Source organism: Rosa chinensis, chromosome 6 (genome assembly GCF_002994745.2).
Source record: "Rosa chinensis cultivar Old Blush chromosome 6, RchiOBHm-V2, whole genome shotgun sequence".
NCBI classification, from domain to species: Eukaryota; Viridiplantae; Streptophyta; class Magnoliopsida; order Rosales; family Rosaceae; genus Rosa; species Rosa chinensis.
Window position 1 is genome coordinate 57,382,394 of NC_037093.1, and position 26,376 is coordinate 57,408,769.

At 38.6% G+C, this 26,376-nt stretch overlaps 2 protein-coding genes across 2 annotated transcripts; one reads left to right on the forward strand and one right to left on the reverse strand.

The window, feature by feature from the left end:
• Nucleotides 1-219: 219 nt before the first annotated feature.
• On the reverse strand, nucleotides 220-1,966 carry LOC112174423. Its single transcript, XM_024312192.2, has 3 exons — nucleotides 1,825-1,966; nucleotides 1,589-1,686; nucleotides 220-732 (listed from the first exon to the last, which is right to left on the reverse strand). Exons 2-3 carry the CDS (start codon nucleotides 1,633-1,635, stop codon nucleotides 432-434), a joined length of 348 nt encoding a protein of 115 aa, XP_024167960.1. The 5' UTR covers nucleotides 1,636-1,686; nucleotides 1,825-1,966; the 3' UTR covers nucleotides 220-431.
• A 17-nt stretch (nucleotides 1,967-1,983) lies between these two features.
• LOC112174422 lies at nucleotides 1,984-3,444 on the forward strand. Its single transcript, XM_024312191.2, has 3 exons — nucleotides 1,984-2,174; nucleotides 2,488-2,556; nucleotides 3,060-3,444. Exons 1-3 carry the CDS (start codon nucleotides 2,013-2,015, stop codon nucleotides 3,252-3,254), a joined length of 426 nt encoding a protein of 141 aa, XP_024167959.1. The 5' UTR covers nucleotides 1,984-2,012; the 3' UTR covers nucleotides 3,255-3,444.
• Nucleotides 3,445-26,376: the final 22,932 nt, after the last annotated feature.

The following is a 26,376-nucleotide window of genomic DNA, read 5'->3' on the forward strand; positions in this document are numbered from 1 at the left end:
TTTCGACAAAGATATTATGAGAATAATGAGATTTTACTTATAATTTTGAAAAACATGTACCGATGACAGCGAACAGAGTCTGAGATTTTATTAAATTAAATTGAAGCACAACTCAGGGCGACAATTTGGCCGTTGACAATGGTAGTCCAAGATTTTTTTCAAAAGTTGAACGAAATTGGAAAACAACCTGGGCCAACAACTTGGTCATCAGGAAAGGTTAAAGTTGAAGACAAAGGCAACATAAATCTGTGCTTGGAATGAACTCTAGGAAATTACAAGCAAGAAAGATCAAATGAAGTTACTTTAGTGTGATTATTAACTCATGCAGAGTGAAGGCAGAATTCAAACCACAGGTCATTCAGCAAAAAGTATTCAGCTTTTACAGTAAAATCTGAGAGCAGTCGAAACATGTTGCATATTGCTGCATATTGTCAAGTTGAAGACTCGGATCCAGTTTCGGAAAAAGAAGAATACTCGGCTCTGGTCTCAGACAAAGAAGACAACTCGGCTCCAGTCTCAGAAAAAGAAGCATTGGTTGTAGAATTTTGGGCTTCTGAAAGCTTCGCTTGGCGTTCTGCATGTTCTCTTTCACACTGAGTGATACCCATAATGATGTCAAGCATGGTACCGGTTGTGCCAAAGAAGACAAGTGGCCCTAAAGATTTCCTTTTTATCCCCACCGGAATTGCTAGCAGAGCCCCTGCTACTGAGAATACCCAAGTGCCCAACGCACTGCAGATGAATCATGTTCAATAAGACTTATACAGGTAAGAGTGAAGCAGGATAAGCTAAAAAAAGGGAAAGATTGTAAGATTCTATATATGATCCCAAAAAGAGAATCATAGCTAATGTGTCTTGTACTATGAGCTTGACTTGCTGTGTTGAAGCTAGTTGGTGTACTGCTTTAGCCAAATACACTTCAGAATGAATTATAATCCATAAAGCTTATTCATTATTTATAGTTATAAACGTAGATAAGGGCTAATGAAATGTCAAATCAATTTCATCTTTCACGCAAAATCATGGATCAGTGAGATGATCAGAAGCATCAATCTCCATAAGATAATAAAAGGTGTAACCAAACAAAGCAGATTAGCTATGGACATAGAATCCAAAGACTCTGGATTTGATGCGAGCAATTGCCTAAACAGTTACAGAATACTTATACAAGTTTCAGTAGATTGGTCTAAATCTGACTACATATATATATATATGATACTCTTTTCGACAACTGACCACCAAAATGTATAGCACTATAATGACTAATCTGTGGAACAGTTATGCAGAGCTTACAGAGTCTACAACTAAGACTCATTTTGGGCACACCCTTCTCTCATTCAATCTTATTTTCTAAGAACCAGAAAATGCCATAAGTGACTCATAGGCTTCCAATGAATGGTACACTAGGAATAGCAAGCAATTCACAATCAGTGCTGTAACTACTGTTCTAAAATGGCCAAGCTCCAAATGCAAACGATAAACGAACCGAAATTTCGCTTCCCGATATTAAGAAATTGAACACCATCATTAACAATAATAATAGGCACAAAGGTGAAACACAATCACAGCAAGAAAAATTGAAACTGACTTGGCAACTGTGCAATCCTCAAGCTGCTTAACCTCTTGGCCCCCCATTCCTCTAATTTAAGCTCCAACTGTGCTCAGTAGTAGCAATCCACTTCAACCCTGTTTCCCCAGAAATCCATTACAATTAGTTCTGTGGAGGAGTTTTATTTTGGGAGATTTTTCAAAATTGAGATAGACTAGACCAAATCGAATCAACAAAACCCTAAGAAAGCTCATAGGTCGGAAAACGAAGCTCACCTGATCACCGGGAAGACCAAGCCTTCAGCTCCTCACTCAAAAAAAACTTGATTTCGTGCTCTGAAGCCCGAGACCCCTCTTCTTCTTCTTTCTTTCATTTCCCGGGTCGGGTCGGGTCGTTCACTAAAAAGCCCAGAAACAGCCCAGATTATATAAAGAGGGGGGTTTACAGGGCAAAAGTGTCACAGATGATGAAAGGTGTGGGAGGACCGCTTCTATGCATAGGCGATCTGCTGAGCGATGTGGGAGAATCAGATGCTTCAGCTCCACCGCAACACCATGAGCCCTCGGCTTCTGCTTCTATTTCCACCTCTACTAGTCAAAACCCGGACCTTACCAACTTGTTCCAGGTTTTCCTTGTTACACAATCTCATTGCCATTTGATTCTTGTTCTGTGATTCCTGTTAACAATTTAGCGGATGTTTTGCTTCTGTGTTTGGAAATTTGAATACCCATTAGCAAAAAGACAAGTAATTTAGACTTGAGTTGCATAATTGTTTTATTGGAATTGGACCTTTGAACTCCAGAGAAACTTGGGTTTCATCATGTAAAGTGTGTTACATTGTATGATTTTGTTGTATAGATTTTGCTAACTGCTGCTCTGAAAGATAAAAGGCTTGCTCTTTGCGCAAAATTGGCTCACATTCTCTTACTTTGTTCTAGGAGAACTATGAGCAGCTGAATGAGGCGCTTGCCGGTACAGACCACTCATGGGCAGCTCTTACTCTGAAGGTGATGAATTATCTTTTGAGGATTATGAATGTCATATTTATATATTGATCCTGTATGGATGATTAGTGTACGCCACTCACATTGTTGCACATGCATCTTTGCGTCTGAATACTTGTCCTCAATCTGTTTCTGAAAGGCTGTTTACTTGATCCAAGTATTTCCAAGGACTTGTTGGATGGCAGCTACATATCTTTTCTATTGAAGTTTTCACTATTGTGTCTTGTAGGTTACTTGGTTGTGAGCAAATTTTGCTTAAGTTTTGTAGGATTACCTTAACAATGATTGATTGCTTTACAGTTATCATTCTCAGTTTCCATTTGATACATATTAAAGTGATGTATAAAGTGGATAAGTTTCAAAAACTATTGATGGTTTCTATCATTTGTCATTTGTGAAGGGTATTTAGTAAAAATTATACAGTGGCGTGTAGGGTAAAAAAAATCACAAGCACCGAGACTTTGAATATATTGTATAGACACTGATTATCTTTTTAAATATTGCAGCTATGCGGTGCTCTGGAAACTGCAAACAAGTTGGTTAAGACAACCAACTCAAATGTCACATTGTTGTCAGAGAAGGTTGGAGATCTTGAGGAAGTTATCAAGAGGGCAGATTCTGCCATAGCAGCAGCAAGGGTTGTCCATGCCTCACTTAATGAAAAAGAGGGTTCACTCATTGGCAATCAAAATATCAACTGATCTACGTTTCATCCAGAACAGGTTAGTTCATTTGATTCAGAGGAAAACTGAAAAATACCAACTCTTAGGAATTGCGAGGCTCCCTCCAGTATTAGATATTGACTTTTCTTATTTTTGTTAATATAATGTAAAAGATATTTACGAGACAAAATTCATTGTAGTATGAGTCTGAGCTGCTTTTCCTGATTAATTGTGGTTGACTTAATTTCTTCAGTTATAAAATACCCTTCTGATCTAAAGAGGCTGAATGCCAACATAAAGAAGAGCAAGCATGAATTAAGTCCAGTCTGTGTACACAAAAATGAGATTTTGGTCATCTAAAGGAGTAAGAAAGTGAACCAGTGTTATGTAATAACGAACGATACACCTATGAATAAATGAACAGAACCCTCTCTCTTGCTTGTTGCTGAGAATGACTTGTGGAACTGAGATTCCTGGTTTCTACTGTTTAAGATCTTTTTGAACATAGAAACCTGTTAAGTATGGCATCTTTTTCAGAATGTTTCCATAAGATTTAGTAGGATAGAGGATTCATGGCCTCACTAGCATAGAAAATTGATGCAATAATTTGATAAATTAGATTGCTATTGTTTTATTTTTTCAGTCTTTAAAGCACATAAGCTACCAATAGTTGAGTCATGGCATCTCCTCCTGATATCGAAGATCCGTTTCCTTGTTGAAAGTTATAACCAATAAGCTATTATTTCTTTTTGTGGTACCATAGTGGGCTTTTACAAGGTGTCTCTAGTCCACTTGGACAGTCTCAGTGAGGTTTATTTCTCTGCCAAATCTAGGTGTTCTCAAATCAAAATCCAACCCATATAGGAAAGGATATTGGATTTAGAATAAAACCCAACCGCAGGTCCATATATAGGTAATATACCAAAACCATTTATTTGATAGATGATGACATACCATTTATAGGTTTTAGCTGTTCTGTGAGGGGATCATGTGCATGCTTCTTGTATCATCGATCAGCATGCTACCCCAAATACCCAGATCATGGGGCGCTAAGCTGCTAATCCAGTTGGGGTTAGTGCTCAAGCAAAGGGACATTGCTACCCAGGTAGCGAGCCGGCTTAGGACTTGAGTTCTTTGTTTAAGATTGGAAGCTTATTTCTTTAAGGAAATATCTTCTAGATGGAGGGTGAGATGAGTATCCTGGTTGGTTCACTCAGTTCCAAGAGTAACCATGGCGTCACCAGATGAAGAAGACTAAAAAATAAGGTCTGTAATCAAAGTGCAGCAATTTGCATGTTCTTAAATAATAAGGTCACCGTCTTTTGTGCCCTAAAAAACTCCCCAATTGGTGATTCTTTGAAACTAATTTAAAATCTTAACATAAACAATTACATGATTCTCGCCGAATAAGACAATCAAGTACCCATCACCCTGTCACTACCTTATTAGTTTTTAATGTATCTGAAGCTGTAACATCACTGCCTCTCAAACTTAACTTCCGTTACTCTTGTTCATCTCCATTGATAAAATTTTGAACACAAGATGTGGAACAACTGCTCGCTCTCCACGTGGAGGACACACACATACTCTCCTAGTTCTTAGACTTGGTAGGGCTTGATACCAACCTAGGTCTACATGCCTCATCTATCTATTTTAATAGATATTTGTACTTGGTCTCAGTTATGGAGCTAAAATTGCATTAGGACGTGGTGTCGAACTAGTTGACATATAGGACCAGCACGTTCCTCTTTGAGATATGTTATTGGTAAGATTGCCATATGCATCACGCTGTTTAAATGTCCTGTTCATCTTCATATATGGCTGAAACTTGAAAGACACTATAAGCCAAATTGGTTTTGGTTTTGGTTTTGGTTTGGTTAACTACCACTTACATTATAGCAGGAATCTACCTACACTATGAAATTTCGCATAGCAGGAATCTACCTACTCTATGAAATTTCGCAAAGGTTTACCAGACTCACAGTAGGCATCATTTTAGTGGTGGTTGCCAAATTAACTAGTAGGTTTGCTAGTCATTTTAAAAAGGATGAGATTAGAAAAAGAAGATGATGATAAGTATGGACCCGAAATTTTGAGCTATTTGCTTGGCATAATAAGTTAAGATGGTACAGTAGACCCGTTGCTTTCGATGCCAATGTATACGGGCACTGTAAAGGATTCACTCACATCTACATGTCATGACATGTTATGAATTCATTGATAAGAAAAGTTTGACTTGTAAAATATGCAAATATGAAATTGCCCCTGCATTTAGAGCTCATTCTTATCTTTCGTACAGACAAAGGGTAAGCGTTTACTCCAACTGTTTGGAGTTGATCTCTTTTGTCAAGTTTGGAGTTGATTTTATACATGTCTTTAGCCATTCGACTCAGTAAGAGCCATTTTCCCTTTTCCATTGATTTTTCAAGTTCATCCAAGTTGTGATCAGTTTACTGGGTGTCTGCGTGTTTATATATATAGTAGGATTCCCTGAGGTGCATTAGCAAACCAGTGCTTTACTTTTCAATAATGTTAAACTCGCTCAATGCAATAGTAGACCAACTCCAGAACGAGATAGGCAAATTCATATAGGCACGGAGCTAATCTACAATCATCAATTATGTGAAGTTGTGGTAGACAATGTATTGGTATGCTTTGACTTTTTTTTTTTTAGAGAATTGTCAACTCATTGCATTGATCAGCGAAATTACACATAATGATCCATCCCAGTGGGACTGACTCACTACCTAAGTAATTCAACATTTTTAAAGATCATGAAGCTCAGCCAAAATCTACCCTAAAATGTCCTAGAAAATCAAAGGGCCAAGACATTGACCTTATGTAAACTTATCTAGATGAATAGAATGCATATAATTATTTGTACCTTTAATTGTTCAGAGAGAGACTTTATTCCAATAGTTGCATTTAATTCGTTGATTTCAGAGGAAAGTATCTAATGGCAAAGACAATGAGAAAAACAAAGGAGTGGGAGTTGCCGAGTTCCATCTTGTAATCTTTCATTACGTCCAACAACCACAGAATGTTGCTTTGATTTGTCATCTGTGATTAAATAATTTATAATTCCTTTTATATTTGTTGCAACAGCCACAGATCATCAGTTCCAGAAATTAAAAAGAAGTCACGCATCTGTCATCGATTTATATAGTTTAACAAGAAGAGAGCCAAAAAAAAATAAGAAAACTGAAAAGAAAAGTATGCATCATGCAATTTTCTTTACTTAACCTAACAGAATACATATCCAAGGCATGAACTTGAAAAGTAAAAGTACGAAACTCTGATCTCTTTCAACTTCTTGTTTTAGGAAGAAATTTTTTTTTTTTTCCCTTATTTTTGACAAGTACAACTGCATGAAGTTGGTCTATATATCAAGTTTAACAATATCAGAGTGTTAATGTATCACTACATAACATATTGTATAATTTCTGGATTTCTAGGGCATGGTTATATTTGTATTCCGAATTCAAAAGTATAATGCGCAATAGAGCATTTTATGAAATATTTATCAAAAAGAAGATTTGTTTATAAAGTCAAGTCACTATGCTCATGTGCAATTAGTTGTGGCTTAGATGCATGTGTGAATTATTTTTCTTAATCTTGTTAACAAACCTAAATCATATAACTGTTAAGACCGTGTCAGTTCTATGTTGCCCAATAAATATTCTTGATATGTTTGGCTCAACTCGCGTTACAAGTAAGGAAGGTTGTGGGTGTTGTGAAACCCTAAAACCCTTGCATTAACAATTTAACGGTCATCATTGCCGCACACATATGTTGGTGATCACGCAATGCACGCTAGCTGCTGGTGTGCTTCGTGTAGGGTTTCACGATTTGCCCGTTGTCATCTTTGACCTAAATCTAATGAAGCTTATTTTAGAGAAGGGAATCTCTTGTTTCTGCAATTGAAAACTTGCCACAGACTAAGAATCTCATCTCTCACTTGATAAATATGTTACACACACATATGGATACCTAGTATACATTTGACATTTTGATGGCAGTTGACAATCATTAACTATGTTTAAGAAATTAGATGCGATTATCATGAACTAGTTAGTACTTAATTAATAATTTTATTTTTTCTACAAAGTAAGCCTTGACTTGGATTATGAATTGTTAATCATGATTAGCTTATCTTAATCAATTATTAGTCCGGCAGATGGCAGTTGTCGAAGCACATTAGCACATAATTATAAAGATACCTGATAAATGAGAGTAGAAATTTCAATTTGGGTTGTTTAATATATGATATCAAAAAAAAGAAAAATATATGATATGTATGAGAAAATTTTAATGTATGCACGTACCCAATTGAGTCAATTAGCTGAACAGAGTGAAATTGAGAGTGTAAATTTTACATTATGCTCTCTTGCTCACTTTTTGTTAATTGAGTTTCCAACTTTGCCCTCAAAATCAACAACAATTTAACCTTATACCAGTCTCCAAAAAACGCAGACCAGTGTCATCAAATCCTCCGGCATCTTTGGTCTCTGGTCTCCAAAATATCTTGAATCTTCATCTTCTTCTTCTTTGTTTATGAGATTCACTATAGAAATTATCGACCCAAAGCAGAATAAAGACCAGATGTCATTGAAGATTAACAAAGCATGCCCTATTGGTTTCACTCTCTTCTTCTGTTGTGTTTCACAAAACCAATCTCTTAGTTCATAGAGACCCTCTCTTAATTTTCAGCTGTGTATTTCTTTGTTTGATGTAAGTGTTTACAAGGTTCTAGATTTAATTGTATCAATGTAATGTAAGTTTCAAAAATATTGTAATCAGCTAAACGTACAAAAAATTGAGTTCGTGCTTTCGAAAATCAATTGAACTTTTATGGGTAAGTCAATGGAGAAAGGGAATTAAGGACCGGGTTTCTAAGAAAGTTAACAAATAGTTTAGAACAGTAAGAAATTTAGGCAAGGTTTTGTTTTGTAATTGTATTCAAAGCTCAACTTCTTTAGTAACAGAGATCAATTAACAGAGGTTTGACATAAAATGGAGTCTTTGGGTCTATACCACAAGAACCCATTTTTGTCTACTGCATTAACTATGTCGTCAATTTACATTTCTTTGTTGGAAGCAAAGATGGGATTGGAAACCCATTTACCAGTCAAATAAGACAAGAGATAGAGAATGAATTTTCTGATATATTATTACACCCATTCTGTGGTGTATATAAACAGATTACAATCGTACTACAACGTACTACACAACCTATACAAGGTAAGTAATTACAACGATATATTCCCTTATAGTCAATTCCTAATAGGGAACGATGACTCACACTAACACTCCCCCTCAAGTTGGCGCATATACATCAACCATGCCCAACTTGCTAAGTGAGTCATAAAATGCCTTCCTGGAAACTCCTTTGGTAAGTACATCTGCAAGTTGCTCTTCAGTTGGAACAAAAGGAAAGCTAATAATTTTGGCATCTAGCTTCTCCTTTATGAAGTGACGATCAACCTCCACATGTTTAGTACGATCATGCTGTACTGGATTCTGTGATATGTCAATAGCTGCCTTGTTATCACAATACAACTGCATGAAATTTTTGAGTTTGAAACCCAGATCACGTAACAGATTTCTCAGCCACAACAATTCACACACTCCGTGAGCCATACCTCTATACTCGGCCTCAGCACTAGAACGTGCCACAACCTTCTGTTTCTTACTCTTCCATGTAACCAGATTACCTCCCACAAAGGTAAAGTAACCTGATGTCGATCTCCTATCTGTGATATTTCCAGCCCAATCTGCATCTGTGAAGCCACAAACCTCAAGAATGTTGTTATGTTTAGAAAATAGTACTCCCCTTCCTGGAGCTGACTTCAAGTACTTCAGAATCCGCATAACCGCATCCATGTGACTCTCACTCGGATTATGCATGAACTGACTCACCACACTCACTGCATATGCAACATCTGGTCTAGTATGAGCCAAATAAATCAAGCGCCCAACTAACCTCTGATAGCGAGCTCGATCAGTGGGTACCTGATCTGGATACTCAGCTAAACAATGGTTCTGCTCAATAGGAGTGTCAATAGGTCTGCAATCCAACAAACCTGTCTCTGTCAGCAAGTCAAGAACATACTTCCTCTGGCACAGATAGATTCCTTCTCTCCCCCTGGCTACCTCAATTCCTAAGAAGTACTTAAGCTCACCCAAGTCCTTCATCTCAAACTCAGAGGCTAGCTGTCTCTGCAGTCTATCCATCTCAACAGTATCATTACCAGTGATTACCATATCATCCACATAAATAATTAGAGTTGTTACCTTCCCTTGTTGATGCTTGAGAAACAAGGTATGGTCTGAGTTACTCTGCCTGTAACCAACCTTCCGCATAAACTGTGAAAATCTTCCAAACCAAGCACGTGGTGATTGTTTGAGACCATACAGAGATTTTCTCAATCTACAGACAAAATCACCAGGAGAAGCAACTACATACCCAGGTGGAAGGCTCATGTACACTTCCTCGGCTAACTCTCCATGAAGAAATGCATTCTTGACATCAAACTGTCGGAGTGGCCAGTTTAAACTAGCAGCAAATGAGAGCAGAACCCGAATAGTGTTCATCTTGGCAACAGGGGCAAATGTTTCATCATAGTCTATACCATATGTCTGAGTAAACCCCTTTGCTACAAGGCGTGCTTTGTACCGATTCACTGATCCATCTGCATTATGTTTCACAGTAAACACCCAACGACAACCTACAACCTTCTTGCCTTGTGGTGGAGGCACAAGTTGCCAAGTGTTGTTCTTCTGCAACGCCTCCATCTCTTCCTCCATTGCCCTCCTCCACTTTGGATCCCCCAACGCATCCTGCACTTTGTTAGGTACTGATACAGAAGATATATGATTCACAAATGATTCATATGACTTAGACAATCTCCTAGTGGACATATAATTAGCTACTGGGTATTTTGATTTGGCAGTAAGAGTAGGTTCATATCTTTTGACTGATTGACCCCGAGTGGTCCTATTTGGTAACACATATTGCTCAACACTAGACTCACTACTACTAGTACTAGTGGGTGGACATACCTCAAATGAGTGATCTTCCGTACCAGGAAGCTGTGGGTCAGGGGTAGAAGCGATGGCAGGAGGGGCAGTCGGGTCTTCAACTTCATTTTCAGCCATAGAAACTGGTGCCTGGATGCTTGGAGCTACTGCTTCAAGAGGTGGCGAGCTTATGGTCTCAACTGGATCCGTCAAAATACCTCCTGTCTGTGTGACTTCTTCCTCTCCTCCTTCTGTTTCCTCCCCCTCTCCATGATACAGCTCTTCAAAATATGAATTCTCCCCCTGAAGAGTTGTATCTGAAGAGGAAAAATAACTCATGTCCTCAAAGAAGGTAACGTCCATAGTGACATAGTACTTCCTGGTAGGTGGATGATAGCACTTGTATCCCTTCTGATTCCCTCCATAGCCAACGAAGACACACTTAAGTGCCCGGGCATCCAACTTAGACCTCTGGTTTTTAGGAACATGGACAAAGGCAACACAACCAAAGACACGAGCTGGAAGATTATGAAAGGAAGGTAAGGAGACATGAGATGCAAGAACCTCAAATGGAATTTTTCCCTGAAGGACGCTAGATGGAAGACGATTAATAAGATGGGAGGAAGCCTGTACAGCATCGCCCCAAAGATACTTAGGCATATGAGCACTAAAGAGAATGGCACGAGCCATATCAAGTAAATGACGGTTTTTCCTTTCAGACACTCCATTTTGTTCTGGTGTTTGTGGACATGTAGTTTGGTGAACAATCCCATTAGTTGTAAAAAACTCTTGGAAAACATGATTAACATATTCCCCCCCATTGTCAGACCGAAGGACTTTAATGGTGCTATGGTATTGTGTTTGAACAAGAGTACGAAAAGTTTGAAAAGCTGGAAAGACTTCATCTTTGGTTTTTAGCAGAGCAACCCACGACAATCTTGTACAATCATCAATAAATAACACAAAGTATCGCATACCCGACACAGTGGGTTCTCTAGATGGTCCCCAAACATCAGAATGAATCAACTCAAAAGGAGCAACACTTTTATTAGAAATACTAGGAGAATAAGTAGCACGATGACTCTTGGCCAAAACACATGTTTCACAATGTAAACTAGACTCATCCACACCAATAAACAAAGTAGGCATGGTTTTTCTCATAAGACTAAAAGAGGGATGCCCTAAACGGCGATGCCACAACCAGATTTCACTTAGCTTATCAGAACTCGAAGTCAAAGCGGCGCGGGACTGTGCTCCTGGTTTCTCTCCTGCGTATGTCTGATCCAGATGGAACAACCTGCCCCTCAGATACCCCCGACCAATTATCTCCCTGGTGAGAAGATCCTGAAAAATCACATACATAGGAAAAAAGGTTACAGAGCATTTAGACTCAGTATTCAACTGGGGAACAGATATCAAATGGTGGGACAAGTCAGGCACATATAACACATTATGAAGTTCTAAGGTAGGAGTAATACGAACTGACCCTGACCCTAACACAGGAAATGCCTCACCATTGGCATTAGTTACGTAGGACACTGGTGGGGAAGACAATTCAGTAAAATATGATTTGTCATAAGTCATATGATCGGAGGCACCAGAATCAATAATCCATGTATCAGAACCAACAAAAGTAGAAACCTTTAAAGCCATACCAATTTTACCTCGACCAGCTATAGAGGCTGTAGGATTAACTCCACCTGCTGTATGATGATCTTGGCCAACTACTCCATAGAAATCCGGTTCTTGGACCAATTGAACAGCAGCTGCTTTCGCCTTAGGACGATAACCTTGTTTTTTAGGTTTAAGGTGTGGGTTCAACTTCCAACAAGTCTCCCGAACATGCCCAAGGTCATTGCAATAAGAACATTGAGGACGAGGACGGTTGGTGAAGCCTTGTGGTGAACCTTGCTGATGAAATGAGGCTGAGTTCTGCTGCTGAAGGAAAGGTGCCGGTGACTTGGCCTGAATGGCTAAGCTAGATACTTCAATCTGTGCATGTTTGACACTCTCCTGTTGAGACTCATCCTTACGAATGTATGTAAAAGCTGTGTTCAAACTAGGAGGGTCTGTCATTCTGAGCAATTCTCCCTTGGCACTACTATGCTTCTCATCAAGCCCTCTCAGAAATACATGAACTCTTTCTAGCTCCTTCTCCTTCTGGTACCACACAAGATCTTCCTGATTCTTGATCTTGCAAGGACGCTTCTGATCAATTTCAGCCCATACATTCTTCAGCTTGGTGAAATACACAGCTACTGGTTGCCCATTCTGTTGCATACTAGCAGCTTTACACATCAATTCATGAACCTGTATAAAATCAGACTCGTTAGTATACAAATCCCCCAATGTCTTCCAGATCGCCTCAGCAGTTTCACATTCCTCCACCATCTGTAGCACATCATCAGTCATGGCTCGAAATAGAATTGACATTACAAACCCATCATCATCTTCCCACTTAGCATAGGCCTCCACATCATCTTCACCAGGAGCCTTAATTGTTCCAGTCACATGCCCCATTTTGTGTATTCCACGGAGATAAACTGACATAATTTTCTTCCACGTTCGGAAATTTGTACCAGTGAGTTTGGTACCCCCGAAAGAACCACCTTCTGAGCTCTTGACAGAGACCTCAACCTTCTGGACCTCATTGGCCTTAGAACTTTGACTGTCATCACCACCCATTGTAATAGTACAAGAGCAATAAACACACGAATCCCAAAGTACGCAGCGGAATTAAGAAGAATAGAATGCTCCAAAAAATTAATAATAACAGATTTTTTTTTTTTTTTTTTTTTTTTTTTTTGAACCTGTTAGAATTGACTCGGAGATCTGGAGTTGACCGAGTTGACTCACTGAACCAGTTGACCGAGTGACCGAGTTGACTCACTGAACCAGTTGACCGAGTTGACTCACTGAACCAGTTTGACCGAGTGACCGATTGGAGAAATTGGAGATCAGGCTCTGATGTGATGTAAGAGGCAGACGAAGGCGGCTGACAAGAGGCGAGGCCGGTCTGGTCCAGGGAACTGACGGCGGAGCGAGGATCGCTGATTCTGGACGAGCAAGGATCGCTGATTCTGGGCGATCTAGAGATCGACAGCGAAGGAGACGAAGGGAATCGGGTCCGGGAATCGGGTCCGATGCAATCTGGAACGAGGAGGGAATCGGGTCTGATGCGATCCGGAACGAGGAGGGAATCGGGTCCGATGCGATCCGGAACGAGAAGGAACTCGGGCTTGATGCAGACGAAAGGAGTCGGTTCCGATGCAGACTTTGATGCCGGATCTGGTCTTGGAGATGATACCGCCGAAGTCAAACAACCTTGTTGTTTGACGGACGCTCAGAATATAGTTAAGAGGTGAACCCTAACAACGGATTCTAACTCCTTAATTGAGATGAAAACGACGAGACAAAGTCCTTGCGGATCTCTGCTCTGATACCAAGTCAAATAAGACAAGAGATAGAGAATGAATTTTCTGATATATTATTACACCCATTCTGTGGTGTATATAAACAGATTACAATCGTACTACAACGTACTACACAACCTATACAAGGTAAGTAATTACAACGATATATTCCCTTATAGTCAATTCCTAATAGGGAACGATGACTCACACTAACATTACCATCAGGCCTCTTGCACAATGACAATCTCTATCTGCCTATTACCAGCTTGTGCTAGGCACCAGGGTTCTGATCCAGTAGAATGACAACCTGTTTGATAAGGGTATATCAAAATTGTTGCCAAAGGGAATAATATGCATATGGAAGCGAAGGACTTCACCTTTGCCCAAGAGTGGGAGCCCTCTGTGGAGGTCTGGTCATTTGAAGGATGATTGGATTGACACGGATTTGCCAATTGCCATCAACCCATTTCGAGCAACCTCAGAACTGAATATACAGAGAAGAAGTTTTGCTGGAAGCAGAGATAAGAGAGAGTAGCATTGCACAATTGTTTGGGGCAAAATTGGAATTTCCTTCAATAAATTAATACAAAAACTGAAGTGGGAGTGGAGAATGTAAAAAAGAGAGCTTAATGTCACTCCCCTTAGCTAACCATATCAGAGAAAAAGACGAGAGACACCAGAATATATATCATTCCCTGTGAGGAGACAAGTAGACTCTCTGCTGGGTCCTTTTGAGACGTTATATATATGAAAATCGTACGCTACGGGATCAAAAGCCTTATTACTATAGCATACATGGATAAATATCTAATGGATGGATGATCATCATCAAACTGTGCATATTAGTTTTATCTATCAACCTAAACACTTCTCAGTCTAAAGTTAGATAATGAAGGACGTGGTTTAGAGCTTTTCCAAAACCACGACTTGTAAATTTGTAATGTATGTAGAAAAGTTCTGTCAAAAAAACTATATATATATATATATATATATATATATATCAGGTTGGATCAGAAGCAGACGTCTGCAACCCAGAAAAAGTGTGGACGTCCCTCTTCCGGCGTCGAGAAAGCTGTGATGGCTACGATGCGGTTGCCGGACCCAAACCAGGCCTCGATGTCAAGTCTCTACTTGCTGCTGGAGTCGTCGATGAAGAGTTCGAAGTCAACCTCGATGAGCTTCCATGGTTTCAGGCGAGCTCGCCGCACACAACTTCAATTCCGATCAGCTGACCCTTCACCTTGATGGTGACGCCGTCCAGGATGTCCAGAGGATTCATTCGGCAACCACAGCGCAGCTATCGCCACCTTCTCGACGCCGGAGGAGGGACGTCCGCACTTTTTCTGAGTTGCGGATGTCCTCTTCTGAACGGCTCTATATATATATATATATATATATATATATATATATATATATATATAAGTGGATACATTGACTGTCATATTGAAAATACCAAAATATTGTTGTACTTCAAAATTCAAACCATCACGAAGTTTGTCTTTAACAGTCGAGCCAAAATATGGTGAACATTTATTTTATTCAGTCTTTCTTTTTTGACGGGGAAACAAATTGCATAAAAAGAAAAAAGAAAAGGGTCCATGAACAAAGCTCTCATGGGAGCAGAAGTAGCATTAGATGAATTTGTGACAAAAAAGCTTTATTGAGATAGATAAGTGAAAATACTAGCTAGGAGCAGGTTATTAAGTTATTTGCAACTATCCCACAAAATATATGTCAGCTCTCGAAGATATAATAGTTGGACCATTGGAAAGAAAGAAAAAATTGCAACGAACTTTTAATTCTTATTACTTTCTGAGTTAATTGTGGTGTTTTTTGTGTGGACCTAAATTTTTGGTTGACTTCCCTTTGCATGTCTTCCTATCTTTCCGAGGATTCTTATACATATATCTAACTTCCTCTCGTGTGTTTCTTACAAGTTTATGATGGGTTACAATGCGTTATAATAAATTTTATGCTTAGACTTACGTAAAACGTAACTATAGGTTCTACATATTATATTTATATATTTTAGTCAAGTACAATAAACGTGATAATGAGATATAAGATAAAAAGATGTCAATATGCGATCTCCATCCGATTCTCACTCGCACTCTTTCATCTCGCAAAATTACAAATATTAGATTTTTAACTGTGGTTCTTGTAGTACTAATTTTTGACACATAAGGTTTTGTAGTTTCATAGAATTTCCAATCAACTCCAAACTGTTTAACATTACCTTAATTCAATAACCGCAAATCTGTAAATGGATGAACTACCTTGATTAAAGCTCAAAAGCAAGGTTTTTGTTAATTTAATTAATTGTTAACTAGTCTTTAACCTCAACATTGTTATATTGGACTTCATTTTAGCAGAATGTGTGAGTTTAATTATATTGAAGTTGACTGCAAGTAGATTTTTTTAAAAATTAGAAAGAACGAAGTGGAAAGCCGGCCAAATATACAGTTAGCTAGTAATAACACTTGTTCTTTCTTTATTATTTATGGCTTGCCCATCTAATTACTAAAGTACCATATCTTGGGATGCATCATATCATAGATGAGGTCATAAACTTTTAGGAGTGAAGATAACCCTAGAAAGATGTAGAATAGCTGCTAAGAAGATTGTATGCACCGACAGTGTAAGTGCACTGACGGTTATTTTAATCTCTAAACAAAACTCTGTGTGTGTGTGTGTTTAGACACACACTGACACACATATAAACATAATTACAAAAATGAACTTGACCTGCTAACGGGGAGTGTATTGGGGGAGGATTAAGAATAGAAAACAACTTTCTCATGTATCAGTTTAACGCATTAATTAGTATTACAATTAATCAGTTTGAGAGATTATTCAGAGCACCGCCGTGCACTTGCACCAACATAAATGAATGGTTAGATTGCATTAAATACACTTTTTGTTTATTAAAAATAAAGTTGATAATAAATATCAAGGATTGAGATTATTTTATAAAGGTTGGGTCACTTACACCGTCGGTGCATAAAAAATTTCCAAACCCATTAAAGTATGACGTTTTTTCGTTGGTTACGTAATTTAATATAACAATAATCACAAACACAGACAAGGAGTAAAACAACAAGGTTCAAGTTCCCGAGCTTTTGTATTGTAATTTAATCCCACCAGTTTGCGCTGATGATCTGCTGGTTGTTTGAGAAGCAGTACCCTAATCCTGACTCACTAATTTCATCATTGAATATAATATAAATCACAGCCCGTGATTAGCTTAATCACAATTTGATTATGGCTTAATTAATACGGATATCATCTGTATTTGAGCAGCTGGCTGCTGTGAATCGATTGGTCAGTACCCAGGTATTGATTCTCTGAACTGTAACCGACATATCATTTATATATACACTATATATAAAACACTTCCACACCAACCTGTAAGAAAAAAAATAAATAAATAAATTGAAAGACGCACATAGCTAACTCTCCCACCATTCACTTTCTCCGAACTAAAGGAATCGTATATAGTAAAAAAATAAAAAATTCAACCCAGCGTTTTCCTTCACTTTCTCCGAACTTCAGGCCACCTCTTTCTATTATAATTTTTGTTGAAGTAATTTCCTTTTTATGTAAATACATATATAAAAGTATCAAGTTCGGATTAATATTATTTTTGTAATTTTTTTTTTTCACTTGTGCTCTCGTTTCAAGTACATTTTACATAAAAAAGAGAAGTGCATGCCTAAACTGTTAAAAATTAGTTTTTTTTTTTACTGTTAAAAATTAGTTGTGAAAATCATCCCCTTATGTCCCCTTATTTTATTGCCATTAATTTGTAAGCGTACGCAGACAATAAGATCTAGCATATGAAAAACTAGAAACATATGAAGAATTAAGAGTCCTCAAAGGTTGACCTAAAAAGGAAGGTTCATGTCCCAAAAGATCAGATTTTGCCACCTCCAAGTGAAAAATAAAATTGAAATGGTTAATTTATCATAACATGTACTACCGCTGTACTAGCAGAAGCAATAGTTGCTAAAAATATTATAATGAAGGGGGAATCTTATGCCATTGGAAGCGACAGAGAATCTTCAGTTTAATCTTTAATTACTAGGTATATACGAGTGCATCTTTCTATTCCTGAATTTTTTAATTACGGGAGTTGACAATTAGGACTTAGCCAATAGATAATTCGTATCCATAATTTTCTGGGACGCGGCCAATAATAGAGGTGCTTTGACTAGGATTAATATATCTGGCTTTTACACTGTTGCTCTCGTCACCTTTGCTATCCCATTCTGCTCAAGTATGTAAAGTATTTATATTAACACTACTATTTTTTTTCGACTGGATATTAACACTACTATTAATTAGCTGATTTAATTAACAGAAGAAAGAAAATTAAATGAAGCCAAGGAGGGTAATTTAGTATCACTAGGATAAAGCGAACCCTAGAGTTTGAGAATAGCAACGACGGCAGAAATGGGACCGACAGTCTCTCTCCACATCGAGTTGAGTCGGTCTCTAGCCTTTGTTAGATCGCGGTTTCAAAGGGAGAAAGAGTTGGCTTTCGTGGTTGGGTTTATACAACGATCGTTGTGTTTGATAAGATCTCGGGCTGGTGGGATTGCCAGATCGGGAAGTGGAACAGGTATAGGTGTTTGGGTATCGACGTTGCACAGATTCCGTTTCGCCGAGGCCAGGGAGAATCCATTGAGGTCAGGGCGGTGGGGATTCTCTTTTTCAGTCGGTCTTTTGTGGGACTGAGGATTGTTGACTGCGTGTAACAGGTCGACGATGTTGATGCACAGGTAGAAAAGCCGGCTGCCAGAGTTGTGGTCAAACAGTATGTCGCCAGAGGACATGACGGCGATGGAGGCAAAGGAGCAGCATGATTCTCCTTCTCTGTTGGCTTGGGTTTGGGCCTGAGCTCAAATTTGGGCTCATGAAGCAGGGGAATCTTCTTGCTAAGCAAGACTTGATTTGGGCTTGGGCCTACGAGTTTGGGCTCAGGTTAAGGCAATCAGGGCCCTAATGTATTAGGGTACTAAGCCTGTGTGAGGTTGGATTAACTTCTATGAGTCTTCTATAACGTTTCTAATGTCTTGCTTATATCACAATTACGTGATTGACAAGTGGGAGCTAGTTGAATGATTTCTTTTCCGTAAGAGGCGAGGTTTTTTTCATTCTCGTATAGGCTCGCTTAAATGTGAGCATCCCAGATATTTTAATGATCTGCTCTACCTTTGATAGTTTAGTTCAGGTTTTCTTGCCGAGTTTTACTTATATAAGTTATGGTAGACTCTAACCTTTTAGCTATTAATTTAATGAATTCAACTTCTATTTCAAAAAAAAAAAATAATAATAATAATAATAATAATAATAATAATAAATAAAAAATTATTAAAACCCAATTGCATTGCATCTCAATATTGGACCAATAATATATAGCAGAAATCTTGCTACGTAAGGTACATGGATGAACAGATATCATGGAAGCATTATGAAACTACAAACCTAGCTTAGGCTGAGGTTTCTTTTTTCTCTCTGTTTTTTTTTTCTTTTTTCTTTTTCTTAAAGGGATTTTTTTTCTTCTTCTGTTATTGTTAGATAGATGTTTCCTTCTATTTGCTATGTCGGTAGGGTCAATCTCTTTCGTTGCTTTGAGAAAACAGGCGAGAGAGATCTACGGTTTGGAAAGACAGGGGTTGGCATTGTGGCTTGTCCGGCGGCGCCCCCGCGTTGACGGCGGCTTCCTGCCTCGTCGACGAGTGGTGGGTGCGGCCGGACGGGTTCCTGGGACTTTAGGATTCTTTTTTTTCTCTGGTTTTCGGTGGTCTTGGTTGTGTATGCCTTTTCTTCTACCTCAGGCAATGGCGCAGACGTTGGTGACGGGTGCTCGGCTATCGGTGACGGGAAGGTGGTCAGTGACCAGATCATGGTGGCGGCAGGCCATGGATTGTATGGCACTGGTCTCTTTTCTGAGGCGAATGGTTGGGTGGAGTTTCGAGTTTTTGAAAGGGGTTCTCGAATTGATGGGAAGCCGGTTTGGTTTCAGGTCAGTTTGGGACGGATTTGCACAATGGGTCTGTAATGAGTTCAGCTAAGGAGGATGGTGGGGCGCGCTTATTTGGCTACACTCATGGTGGTTTGCCGGTGGTTTGTTGTCAATGGTGAGGAAGATGGAAGTGGTTCAACATAGCTTAGTACTTTGTTTTATTAGGTTTTTATGTTTTGGTTTTTGGTTAGATTTAATAAGTCCCTCCTCCTTTGAGCGAGGGTTTTGGTGGTCTTCCCCATTGGTTGTGCCATTGTTATGGTATCATCTCCAGGGACTAATTTTTTTAATTTCGATGTTTTCTTGTTGTCAATGTAATGGGGAGATGTCCCTGCACGTATACTGGCGTTATTGGTATATGGTGTGGAAGGAGATTAGTCTTTTCTTGAGGTTGGCTGTAAGGATGTATCTAGACTCCTGGAAAAAGTTGATTGGTTGTAGCCCGGAAGAAAGGGCGATTCATGTGGTTAGAGTTGAGCCCCTATCGGCTCATGGTATCTGTAACCACCGGTTCTATGGTAGGGGTATGAGTAGGTCATATTCTCTTGTTGGAGTAGTTGGGATTTTAAGATGTCATCCCTGTCTTTGTAATCTTTTGGATTAATGGAATTTCTTATTTTCTCAACAAAAAAAAAAAAAATTTGCTATGTTGGTAGAGAATGAATCCTAGTGTGATAATTAACGTTATGATACATGTGCTTTATCAAAATCGTAAGGTGGTTGTTAAGTTTTGATTAAAATGACTCATATATATTATTTCAAGGATTAATTTATTCAGGTGTTTTGCAAACAAATCCATACAAATAACTCAAAGGTGTGTATGGATCACAGCATTGCAATACCTAGTACTACTCTTTCATAAATTCTTGTATTTGATTATCATCTATTGCTTTGCGATAACTGTTATGCAAAAATAAAAAAATATAATATAATAGTTAAACAAATTCTTTTAATCAGTCTGATGGTGCTCCGGTCTCTGTGTTTAAGCGTGGAGTGGAGTCAGACTTAATAACCTATACTAAACGAGCGAAGTAGGTCATTCCGATCCTTTCCAGCCGATTTAGCTTGATTTTGATGCTACTCTGCTTTGTCATATAAAACTGGGGCCATAAAGAAGCGCAGGCTTGGTCGCTCGCGTGGTAGCAAGAATAAGTCAAAAATTCCTTTTGCTCACGAGGGTACCATGGCTAAGGGAGTAAAGATTCATAGAAAGCTGATGCAGGTTAAGTTGTCTAATCAGATGGTAGGTGTTTATGGGGAAGCCTCCTCTACATAGTTATAAGTTTTATGAATAAATTGAGATTTGAAATTTGGCTTGGTTCAGTTCAAATTTTAGTAGTGTTAGGTTAGTAATATTTACATCGTTGTCCAATACATCATTACTTTTTTTTTTTAGAGTAATAGTCAACCACTTTATTAATAATAAGGATTAATTCCGGTTTACCTACCTGAACTTATGGTCATTCTTCATATTAGTCCCTAAACTTTCAATTTCATCAAGAACACCCCTAGACTCTTAATTTTCATCAGCCGTATCCAATTCTTCAAACTCCATCCAAAATTTCAGTCAACTGATGACGTGGCAGGAGACAGAAGGGCGAAATTCCGACAATAACCCTATTTGATTATAATTATAAATAAATAATAATTAAAAACGATAATTAAAAAAGCCAATGTTTTTAAAATGAAAATAAGAACTTATAGGAATAATATCTTCCACGATATCAAGTCTTGTATTCATACATAATCACGATTTCTTGACAAATTCTTTCTTCTATATGAACACAACATCTCCTCCAAGATTTTGAGACTCTGAGCCACAATATCAAGTCTTGTTCAGTTTTTTTTTTCAGCAGTCTACTATCTAACTCTCTCTCAAACTGAGAGTCTCAGTCTCTCGCACTCCGAAACCCATTCCTTCAGTCTTCAATTCAAAATTTAATCGACCACTTTGCACTTCTCTATCCCCTTCCCCACCGATTTTCTATATCCAGCTCATAGACATGATTTCAATTCCTCATTCTACCAACGGAAACAGAGATTTCAGATTAAAGATTGTGAATTTGATCCTAGAAATAAACAAATCGAGTTCAACAAAGGCGTATATAGTTATATACCTAGAAAATGAACCTCGACCAGTCCCTTCGATCTGAAGCAAAATGACTCTGACAGCTTCCAGGTACGTTTTTCCGGCCAAGTTTAGCTTGCCCAGACCTAGTGTACGGCCAGCTCCGCATCTCGCACTCGATCGAATCGGAAATTGAATGGTGCTAGATTTGGCAGCCTCTCTAAGTTATATATTATGGTCAATCTATCTAATCCCATGGCCTTATCTCAAGCCTATCTCTCCAAAGCATGTATTTTTCTTCGATAGATTCTTAAATTCAGAATTGCAGCAGGTTTCTAAACCTATATGCTTTCCTCAATCTCTCATCTCCACTACCAAATTGGAAACCACAACACCAAAAATTCACAGATAATTAAAACCATCTAGCTAGAAGAAAACCCAGCAATTGAATCCAAATTGTAACAATTGAATCCATCAATTCTAGATATTTACGTTCTTGAACCCAGCAACAAAACAGAAAAAGAAAATCCCAACCAACGAAATTCAAATACCGGCGACCCAAGTCGTCCATGAACTCACTACCACCATCAAAGCCGCTCGAGCACTTCCGCCACCTTGACTCTGACGCTAGCTTCACAAGCAGATCGCCGTGAGGCCTTTCTGCGGTTGCCGAAGGGAGGACCTTCTCGTCGTACTTGATCCCTAGGGTTTTGAAGATCTAATGGAGGCGATTCACCTCACGGTGATAGAGAACCATAAGAGTGAGGTTCATGATCTGGAGATCCTTGGTGTCGGAGACAGAGAAGAAGATGTGAAGCTTGGTCCTTATGTCGAAGATATCAAAAAGAAAAGGAAAATGATCCCCTTCAGATAAAAAAAAAAATCTTAAAAAAAGCAGATGAAATGTAAATTGACCATTTTAGCCCTTCTGTCTCCTGCCACATCATCAGTTGACGGAAATTTTGGATGGAGTTTTAAGAATTGGACACGGCTGATGAAAATTAGAAGTCTAGGGGTATTCTTGATGAAATTGAAATTTTAGGGACTAACATGAAGAATGACCATAAGTTCAGGTAGGTAAACCGGAATTAATCCTAATAATAAACATAAGAAAAATTACAACTTATGGATGCAGAAGCTACATCAACATATAAAATAACAAGATTAATACTAGATGCAAAACATCGGAAATAAAACCTAAACAGGGATGCAATTAGGCATTTGATGAAGCACCGGACAAGATCTGGGCTATGTAAAATGCACCAATAGTATGGTCAACCATACTTCCATACAAAGATATACGCCGAATAGAGGGTAACCTTCTATCAAGATGACCGGCGGTAGTGTGACCGACCTTGCCTACTCCACACAAAAAAATACTCCGAATAGAGAGCAATCTTCTACCTAAGTAACCAAAGAAGCCATTCCAAAATGCAGAAAAATTTAGGGCCTATAAAAAGTCTCCCGGGTCCCAGATACGAACCCTAAAAGCAACGGGCTCAACCACCATTCGCAGGAACCCAAGTAGGCAAGCCCAACCCCAAACCCTGCTAGAGCAATCCAACAGAGCAGAGGCCCAGGCCCAACTTTGGGCACCCAACATCTCTCTTCGCACCCAGGCCATCCCTGACCTCGTGCCCGGCCGCTGCACCACTGTCCTTCGCCGAAGAAGAGTCATTCCGGCCCCATCATCTCCCCGGCAAAGGTCCAATCCGACACCATCAGGTTGACGCCAATAGCCATCACCTAGACTGGATTGACTTCCAAGCCTGATTGCTGCACAGCCGATGCCTACAAACTGATACCCTGCCATCACTCACCGGGAAAGTTCCTCCGACACAAAATCAGACTGATTAGCCCCATCTTTAAGTCTCGCCCGCCTTGGTCGCTCTGATCCTCCACTGCTCTCTACCGTCATCAATCCGCCTAGACGTCGAATCGACAACCCACACATTGTCCAATTTGTCGCCGCAATTTGCGTACCGCCGGACGGCTTACCCTTAAGAAAAGGCTTCAGGTGTTCAGCCAAAGTTCTGATCTGGCCCATCGTAGACGGCTCTTTAAATCCTTGGCCAAAGCTCGATCGCAATCCACAAATTTCGATCTCCTGACCACCAAACAGCCCCTGTCGCATGGCACCGCCAGACAATGAAGACAAATCATCTGATCCCATTGATGATATCGGAAACGAGCCCCATCGAGGATGAGGGACAATTCTTGAGAAGCCAGGCCAGAGTAGGCAAAATCCCAACCCTAGCAGAGAGGCTCTACTAGTTTTCATTTTCCTTTATTTCTTTCTACTAGTTAACTTAGGGTCTAATACATCATTACTTAGAGCAAGTTCACCCGTTGGGTCACTAGGTCAAACACTGTTAACTATTTTCTTATGTTTGTTTCCACCAGTTGAGTTACTAGGTCAAGTTATTGGGTCAGACACTGTTCACTGCTTTTTATGTTTGTTTCTACCCGTTGGGTCTGAGTCACTGTGTCATTTTTCAAACTAACCTAGGTCACTCTCTGGGTCAGTTCCCTGACCTACAAACTCACCTAAAGTGACCCAGGTTAGTTTAGAAACTGCTCCAGTGACCCAGACTCAACGGGTGGAAACAAACATAAAAAAAGAAGTGAATAATGTCTAACCCAGTGATTAATGACCTTGACCTACCCAATAGGTAAACTTGCTCTTAGGGCTCTAGGTATTCTAGGGTCTCTAGGCAGTAATTTGATTATGACGGGCCTATTTATGAGTGAGTTACTGTGTATTAGAGGTGGCAAACGAGCCGCTAAGCACGAGCACAACACTAGCCCGACACGCTTAAAAGAGGCCCGACACGGCCCAAGCCCTTTAGTGGCCCAGCACGACCCGAGCACGTTAGAATAACGGGCCTGGTTGGGCCTAGGAAAATTGGTCCATTAGCCCGGCCCGAGCACCACATATTGTGGGCCGGCCCGTTACAAACACAAAATTTCATTTTGTTTTTAAAAATATTTAAAAACCAAATGATGATATTTAAATATTAGACATCTTTATTTAAAATCTCACGACAATTCCACCAATATTATTTTTTTATATTTTAAAAATAGTGAAATAAAACATTATATCCTTGTTTTGACATAAAGTATTTTTTCTAATCTATACTATTATTAAGTGAAGAGAGCTTGCTCTCCAAAATTGAATTTTTTTACTAATTTAACTTTTATATATTAAAAAACTATGAAATATAATTAATCAATAAGGATAATATGGTAAATTGTAAAATAGAAAAAAAAAATTAAAAGCATAAAATGTGGTAGTTGTACGGGAAGTTTTTCCACTACCTTTAATTTCTCTCCACACATATAGTGGGTGGGCCCTGTTAGTCTCATAATACAACTATAGAATGAAGGAAAGAATAATATGATACTAAATCTTCATTATATTAATAAAGATTAATCTCACAATAATATACTACAAGCAATATATTTTGAGTTATTTTTTTTATTTCTTTCTTTCTTGTAGTGGAATATAAAAAATAGGACTATAGAATGAAGGAAAGAATAATATGATACTAAATCTTCATTATATTAATAAAGATTAATCTCACAATAATATACTACAAGCAATATATTTTGAGTTATTTTTTTATTTCTTTCTTTCTTGTAGTGGAATATAAAAAATAGGACTAAATACTGTTTAGTCCTTGAGCTTTTGACCATAAAACACTTCAGTCCCTAACTTTCTAATTTCACACGTTTAGTTCCTGTACTTCAAAATTTCAGACCAATAGGTCTTTGCCGTCTAAAAGACGCGGCGAAATGTCTATTATACCCTCAGTTCTTTTTTTTAATAAAATTATTCATTTCTTTTTTTTTCTTCTTTTTCTTTATTTTATTTATTTTTTTATTTTTTTCAAACTGAAAGAAAGGAAAAAAAAATCCTTTTTCAAAAAAAATAAAATAATTAATTAATTAAAAAAAAAACTGAGAGTATAATAAACATTTCGCTGCTACTTTTAGACGGTAAGAACCTATTGGTCTGAAATTTTGAAGTACAGGGACTACACGTGTGAAATTAGAAGGTCAGGGACTGAAGTGTTTTATGGTTAAAAGCTCAAGGACTAAACAGTATTTAGTCCTCAAAAATATTAGAAAACTAATCTTAAAAAGCTAAGATTAAGAAAAATATTGTAGAACTTAATTTATTTTAATTTTCTAAATAGTTAAATAAAATTAATTTTTATTTATTCAAATTAAGATTTTAAAATCGTGCTTTATAATGGGTAGGTACGAGCACGGCCCGTTTATTGACCCGACACGAGCACGGCCCAGCACGATATGGGCTCGGGCCATGGGCCGAACGGGGCTTAATGTTTATGTAAATGGGCCGGCACGAGCCCGACACGATAATAAATGGGTCGGCCCAAGCACAGCACGGAGCATGACTAGGCCTGCTTAAAATGGGCCGGGTCGGGCCGGGCCAGCCCGTTTGCCACCTCTATTGTGTATTGTATGCTTCTCTTTACTTATTTAATGAATTGACACCCCTTTTGATAGAGTACTTCTATTCATACCTCCATATTTGGTATATAGACCTCCACAAATTTTTGTAACTTTTTAAATCCTATTTTGCCCTTCCACAAAGAAAAAGTTATA